The following is a 12,943-nucleotide window of genomic DNA, read 5'->3' as shown; positions in this document are numbered from 1 at the left end:
TTACTCTTTATAGTTTCTACAGTAATATAGTACAAAAAGAAATATTATTAGACATGTTGCTATTTGCTTTTCTGAGGTTTTGCAAACTCTGTTGTTATTTCAAGCTGGTAAATTTTTATATCTGTTAAAAACACATTAATGTTCTTTGTGATGGTTTATAATTTTGTACACATCTTTCAGTAGTTAAACAGTTTGTGGAGCCCAAATCAGAAGATGAAGCTGATTCCCACACTCTGCCAGAATCTATTCTTCCTGTCTGTTCTGAATATGATGGTGATACACTGGAGGAGTCTATGGAGCAGCTAAGAAGAGGGCTGGAAAGCGGGACTGTCCTTATTCAGTTTGAGGTAAGTAATACTCTGTAATGCTGTTAGTGTAGAACAATAGCTGTAACCAGTGAGTAATGGAGGGGTTGTAATTAGTTGCAAATCTCATTGTTCCTGTTCAGTCTTATCTCAAGAGAGCAACAATTTGACTTCAGTTTCACACTTCACTACTTAGAACAGGGAAGAACTGAATTTTAAGTATTGCGCAAAAATCCATCTGCTGAGAAAAATGTGTTTAATTTAATGTTTCTGGCTCAAGTACCCAAAGTTCACTAAATTATTATTTTTTCCAGTTGTTTTATTGAGTAGAGTAGTGGGATTTTGACAGAGGTCAGTCTTATACTTTGTTTCTTTTTCTGTGTTCTTCAATGTGTTAGCAAGGAAGGTCATAGAAAACTAATAAAATGTTTTATATTTTATTAAATTAGTTCCTTCAGTGTTAGTGTAAGAAATTCCAAAGGATAATTAATCTACTTCTTTAATGGCAAAGGAGTGCAGTATGTATGTTTGTGGTTCCTTTACTGTTGTAGATTCAAACATTTACAGTAGCTCTGAATAAACCCTAGTTTATTATGATTTATAAAATTGGCATTGAGTTCTGGAGTAACCCCTTCTGTCACTGAAATCTTGTAGAACAGCAATAAAATTTTTCCCCCTTTTGATACTTTTTCCTTCACTTTTTTTAAGCTGCAAAATTTAATGGTGATGGCTGAAGAGTTGTGTTATTGTTTATTGTATAACAACTCTTTATGAGGTTTCCTTTCTTTCGATGATTTCTGAGAGTTAAAATACCCCTGGTTTTAAGGAATTGTAGACAATAGTTACAGTACTGGATGCAATGCAGCAATTACAATGAATCTGTTGGCTATTGAAGCAGTAGCTCAAAAATGTGAACTGACCTTTCAATACTTCCTTGACTGTCAAATTTGCTGAGTAAATTTGTGCACAAATTTCCTGTTATGAACTTCATAGGATATTTGATCCTTTATGATATTCTGATATATGATATTATGATATTCATGTGATATTTGATCCTATATTTTATCCTTTTTTATGGTGCTCTTTATAAAGGGATTTTACAGAAAAAGTGCAAAAGCTTTTTGAAATCTAATAAACAAGGCCTTGCTTTGAGTTCATTATTTAGTGATCTTGAGAAGCAGAGGCAATGGCAGTCTCTCCTCATCAGCTTTGGGGACTCAAACTCTTCATTCCCTTCAGTAAAACTAAATAATTAGCCATTAGACTGTGAATAATCAAGTTTTTCCAGAATATCTTCCTCCATTTAATCAGAATTTAAGAAGTCTGTCAATAGCAAATGACTGTTTGCCAGGCAACAGTGAAGCTTGAGAATGGTTACTTGACTTAAAATTCTTCTTCCTTGTCTTCCTAAAAAAGGCAGAAATTGAAACCTGGCTCTAGTGAAGTGGAACTTGACTTATAACAGAAGCTTTTCCATTTTATATATTATCAAGTTCTCTTCTCACATGGCTAGTTTATATTGTATGAGTTGAAAAGTCCTGTGAGCTACAGAGTTTTAAGGTCCAACAAATTTCAGTAGAAATTTGCTCTTTTTCTCTCAATCAGAAAGTAGGGGATTTTAGCCTCTTATTTGTTTCATTCCATTTTATATATGGATCAATGTTCAAAATCTTAATTAAAACGGTAAGATATAATGAGCTCTTTGGTGAGTGTTCAGTGAAGGATGTAAAACTCTGGCACAGCCAGATTAATAAGTTGCAAGGTGCTTTCATTTGTATTTAATATAGAAAAGCTATAGTTGTATAATTACATAATTACAGTTATTGTGGGTTTATTTGGATTTTCGTTGTTGATTTTTCCCCTCTGTACTTTTTTTTTACTTTTATTTTTTGCTTGTTTTAATGTGCATAGTAGCAAAAATCATAAAGGTTTGAAAAAACCTTCACAATCATAGATTCCAACCATTAACCTAACACCAGCTTCAAAATTTTGGTTATACACACATTATATATACCCCATTTCATATGTACATATTTATTCCACATAAAGTCTGCAACATAGGGGTTGGCCCAAAAGCAAAGAAGTCACATGTTAAGAGATTGTGATACATAAAAGTTCTGGTTTTTTAGGTACTTGCAGGGTTGAAATGGATAGGTTTAGTCCAGAGAATAAATTTTTTTCTGAAATTTTTGTATTATAGTTGATTCCGGAGAATAAGTCTGCAGCTATTTTTCTGTTTTGATGCCATTCAATGCTCCCTTGTTCCACCCTTACAACTGTTGTCCTTCTGGTCTGCAGTTTTAGGTATGCAGTTTTAAAACCAAAAGGCAAACTTGCAGAGCAACAGTTCATATCAGTGATGCTCACATGCTGTTTTTGTTTTTTGGGTTTTTCCTAGAAATTCTTCTATCCTGTTGGGCTAACAATAATAGAAAGTCTTGTCATGTTAAATACAAAGACCTCTCAAGTGAGTTTTGCAGAAGGATAGGAAAAACATTAAAGAGATCATGGATTGTTTTTCAGTGTATGTATTTTTGTCTGAATGTAATAATTGTGACTAAAGCATAATCACATTCCTCAAAATCCTTTACTTTTTCATTCTACTTTGCAGCAACTTTATAGAAAGAAACCAGGATTGGCTGTTACATGTGCAAAGGTACCTCAGAATATGGACAAGAATAGATACAAAGATGTTCTACCTTGTGAGTCTAAAGTACAGTTTCTGCCTATTTTGCTTTCTGAAACTGCTGTATTGAATTTGCTAATTAAAGATTTCATTATATAATTGAAGTCATAATTGGTCAATTTATTTTTTTAAAAGTAATTTATTATGTTTGTATTCTGCTGTTTGTGTTTCTGCAAGTCCTCAGTGGTTTTTTTAACTTAATAAAGGGGAAGTATGTCTCTTAATTGCTAATTTTATTCCCTCTTTCTTGTGTGTGTGCAGATGATGCCACAAGGATAATATTGCAAGGAGATGAAGATTACATTAATGCAAATTATGTGAATGTAAGTCATACAGAGACCTCCATTTACTCACTTTCTATATTACTAAAGCAGATAAAATTTGGCTTTTTTAGGGAATAAGAATATTTTGTTTTAATTTGGTGAAATTTGTAAATGTTAAATATGTAAAATTTCATAACCCAAAAACAGGTGACCATCCTAAATACACAATGGGTGCTACCATGTAGTAATATACTGTGATATGTGCAGAATCTTTAACCAGTAAAAATTGGGGGTTTTTTTCCCATATACTTCACATGCTGAGGTGGTCTCCATAAAACTAAGTCTTTTTTCTCCTCACCCACCAGCTACGCTATGAAGGATCCAGAAGATAAACTAGAGCCTTGATTTCCCTAATCAATCAAGTGCAGGCTGGGAGTCAGGGAAAAGAGGGGGAAATGTGTATATATTTGTCAGATACATAAGCAGATACATAAGCTGATCACCTAAATCAGAATCAATTAACTTCCTATGTTTGGTATCAAGCAATAAATAGCTTTTGCTATACCTTTGGTGTATATACCCAGCCATTATTCCTTATTAAATATTAAAGAAAATTTTGAAAGCTTTGCAGTTTCAAGCTTTCAAATACATTTTCACTATTGATCTTCTGTTTATAGTTCAGCATGAAGAATAGAATATAGAATCTGTGCTTTACTTCTGTTTTAAATTAATATTTAAAAGTTTTTCACATAACAAATTGTAATCTTGGCTCATTACTTAGCTTTTTGCCTTAATCTTCCCTCAAACATTCCTGTTTGAATGAAATTCTGAGCTAAAAAAGTACGTGAATTGTAAGAACGAACTTAACATAGGATTTTTCTTTCCCTCTGTAGATGGAAATTCCTTCTGCTGGCATTGTGAACCGGTACATTGCTACTCAGGGGCCTCTTCCACACACATGTGCACACTTCTGGCAAGTAGTCTGGGATCACAAATTATCACTGATCATCATGTTAACAACTCTCACTGAACGAGGACGGGTAAGTGCCCAGGTCCTTTGTATGCTGAAGAAATGTACCATACCTTTGAACTTTTTTCCACTGTTATGGTTAAATAACCCTGAAAGAGGCCAACTTATTCTGTTGAATCATTCTTCTGAAGGCAGGCTTTCTGAATTACTTAGAGCAGGTAGTCCTCTACTTGCTTTTTGTTATGCTGCTCTGCAAACAATCCAGCTGTCTGATAAACAGAAATCACTACATTTACTCTTTTGTGCTGATCAGACAGGTGCTATGTGCTGTCGTTTTTCTCCCTGAGTATTGGCCTCCATGTGGCAGTTTCCCTCCAAAAAATTCAGCAAATGTCTGGAAACATTGAGTGAGCCGAGCAAACCTTGTAGCCTAGCTGTAAATAGGAGTCTGCATGTGTGATATTTACTAGTAGTCAGAATTTGGCTTGCTTATTTTTATTTACATTTCAGATTCCTTCCTAGGATTGCTCTGATAATTCTTTTAATTATGATTAGATAAATTCTGTCTCGCCTTAAATTTTGGAATGGCATAGTGAAAATCTGGTATATTTTGATATAATTTGTCCTTTGTAGTTTTCAAGATTAAGTTTTAGATTAAATGGGAAGGTATTGGTTTAGAAGTTTTAGAAGCTGAAAACCCAGCAGTTGGATGTTTCAAGAGGTGTAGAAGGTGATGACTTCTGTATGCCTTCACTGTAGCCTTTATCTGTATTTTGTATGTGATCTGTCCTACGTTATCAAATTTATCTGGCATCCCAATCAAAACCCAGTGTTTTTAGAAAGCAAGGGAGTTTTTTTATTTATAATTTATAATTTAGGTCTTAAACAGCACAAAAATTGAGATGGAAAGAAGTATAGTTAAGCAACAATTAAGTTCTAACCATGGTCGCATTATGTAGCTGCTCATGGAGCAGACATTACTGAATATCACCTGACAAAAATGCTCCCTTCATCATTGACTGTATTGGTGTATTCATTTCCTTGTATTCAGGAGAAGCACAGATTAGTAATGGTCTGGAGTTCATATAGTCAGTTGGAAACTTCAAGGCAATTGTTGATACCTTGTAATCATCCTGCTGGTACCTTTGCACACCAGACATTTTGAGTTTTATTTGCTTTAAGAAATTATTTGGATTTGTCCAATTTGTGGGTGAACTTCAGACATAAAAAAATATGTATATTCTTATCCCCATTGGCATGGGGAATATCCCCATTGGCAAATACCAAATTTTTTCTTAGTCCCTAGAGGTTTTACATTCCAGACTCTCTCTTTCTAATGGTGTTAAGATTTGTATGATAGGAATTTTTTTTCCTCCATAGTAACATTCATTTTTTCAGAAATGGGTACGTTATTTTGGCTTAAATATGAAGGGGAAAGTAGTTAAGATAAATTACCACAGTAAAACATTCAGGCATAATGGTTGTAATTTGGATTTAAATCCTCAGAAAATTGAACTCTATTAAAGGTAAAATTAAGAAATCTTAACTTTTCAAAAATTCCAGCCTGTGCTACTCTGCATCAATTTAAAAGTTACAGGCAAAAACAACTTTGAATTTTGATGTGACACTGCAACCTGCACAAAGCTTTAATTATTTCCATAGGTGGAGATTCCACATGAGAATGGGAACAAGGCTTCTTGTCTCTGTGCTTGTTCTTCTTTGTGTAATTTTTTTGCTAACATCTAGTCAGAATTTCCTTTGTTGCTTCTTTGCAGTTACCTCTTGTCCTTTCATTGTTCACTTTCAAGAAGAGTGGCTTTGCCATTGCTGTAACTTGCTATTAGATGGCTAAAGTTAGTTTCAAATTTAACCCCTGCACTTCTTAAGACAGAATTAATCCATCTTTATTCTCCCACATTATGCCTTGAGAAGTCATTCTAGCAATTACAGATAAGCCGCAGACAAAGCATCCTGCATCCCAATTTACCTGAATATTTATTCTAACTGAAATAGAAGTTTATGTAGAACTTAGCCCATTTTTTCCTGCTAGTTTTCAATTTGGATGGGAAAAAAATCTCACCAGAAAACTAAAAATGATTTTGTACCACTTGTTGAATTCCCTGAACCACAACGTAGGAAGGAAGGCTGGAAACTGAAGGGCTTGTGGACAACAGCTTTGATGTGTGCCTGATTTTCTTTACAGACCAAATGTCATCAGTATTGGCCTGATCCACCAGATGTAATGGAATATGGCTGCTTCCGTGTCAGATGCCACTCTGAAGACTGCACGATTGCTTATGTTGTCAGAGAAATGGTCATTACAAACGTTGAGGTAAATACCCCTCGACTTTTATTATCCCCAAACAAGCTAAATGAATACATTTGTAGATAAAGACTATGTGTTTGGCAATGTTTGTCTCTGTGTGTAGATATGATGTGTGTCTATATAAACACACACACACACTTTTTTTAAAATAGAGTATCTGTATATTATATGGATCAACATTGTATGATTATTTCTTTAGAGCTTCTTCAAAGATACACTTTTTGAAGTTCTCTAATATATTATGCTGTACAGGTACTGCAATAAGCATCATAAGGAAGTTTATTGCTTTTCTTTAAACAGTTTTGCAATTGCTGACTCTTCTTAAGTATTTTGATTTATAATGAGACTTTTTTCCCTAAGTAACTCTGCTCTTTCAAGGGTGAAATATGGATCACTTGGTCAACAGCACATGCAGCTAGAATAACTAATAAAGAAGTGAAGTATAATAAAGTTGTTTTGAGAAAAGATGTAGAATCTCACCAGTTCCTTTTCATTGTCTTTAGTCAGATTTTAAAAAAGAAAAAAGTCCATATGTATATTACAGTAATTTCACAATTACAAGACGCACCTAATTATAAGCCACATGTCCGGGTGTCGGCAACATTTCGTTCTTTGTCCATATATAAGCCGCACCAGATTATTAGCTGCAATTTTGTTCGCAGCGAGAATCCGCATGCAACTTTCACAAAGTTGTCAATTAGTAACAGAATCGCGGGATCACGGAGTTTACTGGCTCGGGGCCAGGCGGGCCCGGCTCACGGCCACCCCTCTGGGGCTGGGACATGCCTGTCGCCGCTCAGCACCGCCCCTCTGGGGCGGCGGACTCATATTTCGGGTTGGCAAATTTCTGAACTTTGTTCATATATTGACCGCGTCTGATTATAAGCCGCACTTCTGGACTGGGACCAAAATTTTAGTCCAAATGGTGCATCTTGTATTCGTGAAATTACTGTAATTGAAATGTGTTCAATTTATGAAAAATATTTATAGTCCATAACTCCTAATATTTTCATGCTAATGTCTAGGGAGTTAGAAAGTAAAGTGAAGGCAAAACACAACATACTATCTTGTGTTGTGAAATCTGTGTTCAGATCACATCTAGACTTCCCACAACCTGAATTGTAGGCATTGAACTTTAGTTTTTGGTTCTAAGTTGCCCTGCATTTCTTACATGTTTCCCTTCTTCATCTCTTTTCCAAAATTCTATGGCCAAAGGTATTATCTAAAAAGATGAAGGGTTTATGCTATCATAAGATATGTAAGAAATTACTGTATACTGACTAACACAGGCTAATTTGCAGTCAGTGTTTTAAACTTCTGTAAAGCTAAATAGCTTTTACTATTACCAGAATTGGTAGTAGTAATAGTAAGTAGTAAGCCAGGAAATGGTAATATGTGCTTTAAAATATAATATTTAATCAATGTTCCTACAGCAAGATGACCAATGCTTTAGTCTCATTTTTAACTTGACATTCTTTCACTTGACAGTGCATCCAAATTTGTTTTAATGTGATTAAGTTTTCCTTTGCAATCATAAACATGTGAGATGTCAATACTTAAAGTTTTTCACTTAAGACAATTTACAGTACTTCTGTTTCTAGATATGAGAAATTGCTCAGTCAGGGAGCAGCATGATATCTGTTTCTGTATTTTGGCCATGTATAATGTAATGTCATTATATTACAATATACAATTTGTATATTTTAATATAATTATATTTTTCTATATTCAACAATTACTCTGTAGGTGATAAAATTGAATGTCAGCTCAGAAAAAATTAACCTCATAAAATTAGTACTGCAACTATATGTACCCAAAGTTTTAGTCCTTCTAACTGAAATTATTTATTTGTAACCTTTTGAAGTCTCATAAAATGAAGAAAGGTTTTAATTCCTACCTTTTCTTTTCAAGACCAAAATTGAAAGCTACACTAAGTAGCACTAAGTTTGGGGGTTTAGGGGGTTGGTTGAGGCTTTTTATTTAAAAAAAAACTGCAGAACAAACAGACAAAGCAAAGAAATAATGTCATGAGTGCAGAATTCATCACACAGTGCACTATTTTGTCAGTTGAGATATGTATTTCTTTATGATCCTTGACAAAATAGCACAAGAAGCTGGAAACAAATTTTCATTCAGTTTCCTTTAAGATAAATGCCTTGCAATGTATGATTGGCTATTAAATCTCATTGGTTTTGAAACACAAAGAGCCAAATAACAAAAGTAAGTTAAAAGTCTTATGGCAAGTGTGTACAGCAGCATAATAATGTGTGAACAGTTGTCCAAGGAATGCCAAATGCCACTTGCCAGAGTATCTACTCTTTAGAAACTGGGCTTTAACCCTGATTATTCTGACTCAGCTTTCAAGGTATGTTTGTGAAGCTCACTGGCAAAGAGCACACCTTTTCCTGCTTAGAAGATAAAAAGTCCCTTTCAGGATTAATGTAGTTCTTCGTTGTGATTGTTTGGTTTTTGGTTTGTTTTGGGTTTTTTTTGTCTCATTGTTGAAGATTGTTATAACCTCTGCAAAAAAGGACATTAACTGAAACAATTTCAAATTCTGTATGACTATTATGATTTTAAGTTCTGTATATTGGTTTTCAGAAGAGCACACAAATCTTTTATTAATCAGGGAGAGCCTATCATTTAAGGAGAATGAAAAAAGGAAGTTTGCCTTTTGATGTAATTATAATAAGCAAGGATGAAGAAGGATGAAGAATAGATATTTTTGTGGCTGAAGGTCTTGATAGTACAACTGTATTGCAAGTGTTAGAGCAGCCATTTGAAGCATTACCTGTGACAACCCTATTCTTTGTCAGGAGTTTCAGCCCCAATGACAGACTCCCTGGAAAAATCATGTGCTTCTGAGCAAAATCTAGGATGTTACCTTAACCACACTGAAGCTGCTGCTGCAGTAGATATCTTGAATTTGCCCAGGAGGGGTAGGGACAAGTACGTAGTTTTGTTGAAGATCTTTTTGTTGAACAGCTTTGCTGTAATGACAGCGAAGAAGCACAATAACAAACAACTGGGGACAAACTTGATGTCTTAGACCTCTGTAGCTCCTAACTAATTAAATGTGGAACAATTCTATGAAGAAGCTAACTGTTGGCCCAAGGGCTGATGATAAACTGGGCAAATTACATAATCCTGAAGTGTCGCAGGAGTCTGTTGTTTAGGCTAATTTTTTTGAATCCATACTTTTTAAACTGATTTCGAGAAATACCAAATACATTAATTCCATTGACATCAATCCACATGAATGCCAAAAAAAACCCCATTAAATAATTTTGGAATAGCAAGGTGTACAAGGTCAAGTTAAGCAAAAATTGCAGCCAAGCCATAAGCAGCTGTTTCTGTCTCTCCAAGACTTATAAAACAGGACCAATAAAGCCAGATTTTTATGAAGAAAAATTATACATTTATCAATCATTAGGATGACTGTCATTGAAAACCTCAGTGCTAAAAGAAAAAGCTGTGGAAAAGACTTGAACTGAATAGTGGTTTGATAATAACTTGTATATGAGATGTTACCTCTTATTTTCCATTATCAGGTTTGTATAAGGGAACAAGATCCAAGAGGAATAGTGTTTAAAAATAAGTGTTGCTAACAGAACACGTGCTGTAGGGCTAACCATGATACCAGTAACTACAATTCTAGCATTTTTTTCAAGTATTAGTGCTAGATTTTAGTAACTGGGATGGTCTTTTAATGTAAGTTATTTCCATATGAGGTGTTGTTTGACTGACACTTGCACTAGACTTGAAGATATTATGTTTTTAAAAAAGCCCAAAACAATGCTTTAAAAATCTGGATTTCATCAGAGTACTACTTTGACATTTTCTGCATGAGACATAAAAACTTAGACATAGAAAAACTAATTCTAACATAAATGAATATATTTACTGTTTACATTAGGTTTAAATTGATAATAAAACGCAAAGTGTTTTAAAATACTTATGCATTTTGGAAAGCAAGTGGCAGAACAGTCAAGTTTCAGCATTTTGAATCATCTCGGAAGAGCTCAACAAAAGAATCAAAATTGATCAAGTTAAAGCACAAATAATTGGAAGGCTGCACTGAGACTTGAGGCACACCCGGAATAATTAGCAAACACCTATATTGGTCTCTAAGGCACATAACAGAAATTGAAGATGCTTATGCCAAAAGCAGCAGCTTTGAGGACTAAGTGCATGTTCTTAATGTACTCTCACTGAGTAAGTCTTATGTAATGTACATTTTGTACCTAATGTCTGTAAACTATTTAACTAAATGCAGCTCACTATATTTGAACCTGAAGTACTGATAAGTAAAAATTAAGTCAGCTCTTTCCTTTGTTCTGAGCTTGTAAAATGACTGTTTGCTTCTACAGATCGCTGTCAGTGTTTCTCAAGTGTGCCACTGGCACTTATCCATGTTGTGTAGCTTTAAATTCTTGAAGCACATGGAAGGCAACTGGAAACTCAGTCTTGGATAATTCTCAAATTAATCAAGTCTTTGTTTTACCATGATACTGTAATTCAGATATCTCTGACTTAAGAGAATCAGCTCAAACTGATTGCTTCTTTATCTCATTTCCTTTATGAAGAGGTTCTGATTAAGCATGTGCAGATTTTCAAAGGAGGACTTTTTAATGTAATGACATTTTCTAGATTTGTTTTTGTAATTTATTTTAATCTGTGGCATTCCAGAAAAATGTGAATGGTAATCATTTGATGAAGGTCAAGTTTTTCTACTCAGTAGAGCTGGGTAGCAAAGGTCTTGCATGCTTTTTCATGTGGAGTGATTCAGGTCATTGTGCATCTTTTGATGATGTGGATGGTAGATCCCAATGTAATTTGTGTTACAGTGAGCTTGGTCATTAATGTTAGATTATGTTGTCCATGTGGGCCTTATGCTGGACCTTTCAACTGTTGATTGCTCAGGCTCTGCTTTTAAGAAGCAAAGTATGAGCTGTGTCATTTTTCTTTTTGTCCCTGTGGGCAATTGTAAATTTCTGCAATTGCTTTGACTGGAGTAAATGTATTCCCTAAAACTCTACTTAGTACATAGGTAGTAGTTATTCCATCATTTGTGTCCTACTAGTCTGTTGCCTGGGACTGGAACATCCTCAAGTGGGAGAAGAAAACAAGCAGCTGAAGACATTTAAAACAAGTCTTATATTTCAGCAGTTGTGAGCATAAGAGAAAAAGGGAAATACTTTAAAAAGTCACTAGCATCACAAAAGCATTCCTGTGTGGAGCACTAGGGAAAAAACCAGCTTTTATAGACTAATCCAGTCATAAAGGAGAGTTTGATTTCAGAAGGGTGCCAAATGTTTAGTCTGTAATGGACATAAATTAAATCCAGGTAGCAGCTTAAATATTGCAAAACGTGTGGAAGGAGTAAAGGAACATGAAGACTTGTCCCAGTTTGTAAAGACTGAGATCCTCGCTGCATCATGCAGCAGAGCTCACGAGCACCTTAGGTCTTTTCCTTCCCACCCTAACCCTCAGTTACATCTGTAATATATCAGTTCAGCCCAATCTGAATGCAGAGATGATTGAGTGATTTCATAATCAAAGTTAAAAAAACTGAAATAACTTCTGTAAAACTGTGGAGTTTTTTACATATAATTGATTCAAAAAAAGAACTCTTTGTACAACAGAATCTTTTAACTAATTATATTGCTTCCATACAGAAATGTATCCTCCTGTGGATCATACAGATGTCAATCATATATGTACAATGAGCATGTATGTATGAACAATATATATGTGTATATACTGTTTTCTAACAGAAACCAGATTTAGCAAGTGTTGTAGGCAACTTTATTATACTTGAATCTGTAAGTGTGCAAACATTTTCTACACCATCTACCTCTTAATGCATCTGCAGAAAACACTTGCTGTGAAAAATATGACTTTTATCTAGTAAACATTGGTACAGGAATCATAACACTGGCAATTTTTGAAAACTTTACTGTATTTTAGACAGAACAACAACACGCCGTGACCCATCTCCAGTACGTAGCTTGGCCTGATCATGGCGTTCCTGATGACTCCATGGACTTCTTGGAGTTTGTGACCTGTATGAGGCCAAAGAGGGTAAAGAATGAGCCAGTTCTTGTTCACTGCAGGTACTTGTGCTTTAAAACTCTGATTATAGATCTTCTTCAGCCCTAGAATAAGCATTTGATGGGAAAAATTTGTCGGCAAGACAGGAGATTCCTGTCTAAATTTGAGGAGAATGTTAAACTGTGCAACAAGAGCATTTACTGCTGAAGACAGAAACACTGATGATGTATCTAAAGGATGAGTTTACTTTGTCTCCCTTTCTCCTGCAACCTTTTGATGAAATGGCTTAGTCACATAATTATCACAGATCTGATAATCTGCAATTTAATTTGTTCTCTG

At 34.8% G+C, this 12,943-nt stretch overlaps 1 protein-coding gene across 4 annotated transcripts in view; it reads left to right on the top strand.

Moving 5' to 3' along the window:
• PTPN3 (protein tyrosine phosphatase non-receptor type 3) overlaps positions 1 to 12,943 on the top strand; it is a 183,100-nt gene that overhangs the window by 162,296 nt on the left and 7,861 nt on the right. For 3 of the 4 annotated variants that reach the window (XM_033064824.2, XM_033064834.2, XM_033064844.2), the window contains 6 exons: positions 181 to 347; positions 2,917 to 3,007; positions 3,253 to 3,314; positions 4,148 to 4,294; positions 6,428 to 6,556; positions 12,521 to 12,666. In XM_033064824.2, coding sequence (XP_032920715.2) covers positions 181 to 347; positions 2,917 to 3,007; positions 3,253 to 3,314; positions 4,148 to 4,294; positions 6,428 to 6,556; positions 12,521 to 12,666 — 742 coding nt within the window. The remainder of the gene's footprint in view (positions 1 to 180; positions 348 to 2,916; positions 3,008 to 3,252; positions 3,315 to 4,147; positions 4,295 to 6,427; positions 6,557 to 12,520; positions 12,667 to 12,943) is intronic. The other variant, XM_042779417.1, reaches the window with a different exon arrangement.

The sequence above is a fragment of the Catharus ustulatus genome, chromosome 1, assembly GCF_009819885.2.
Source record: "Catharus ustulatus isolate bCatUst1 chromosome 1, bCatUst1.pri.v2, whole genome shotgun sequence".
Taxonomy (NCBI): domain Eukaryota; kingdom Metazoa; phylum Chordata; class Aves; order Passeriformes; family Turdidae; genus Catharus; species Catharus ustulatus.
This window is presented reverse-complemented; position numbering and strand designations above follow the sequence as displayed.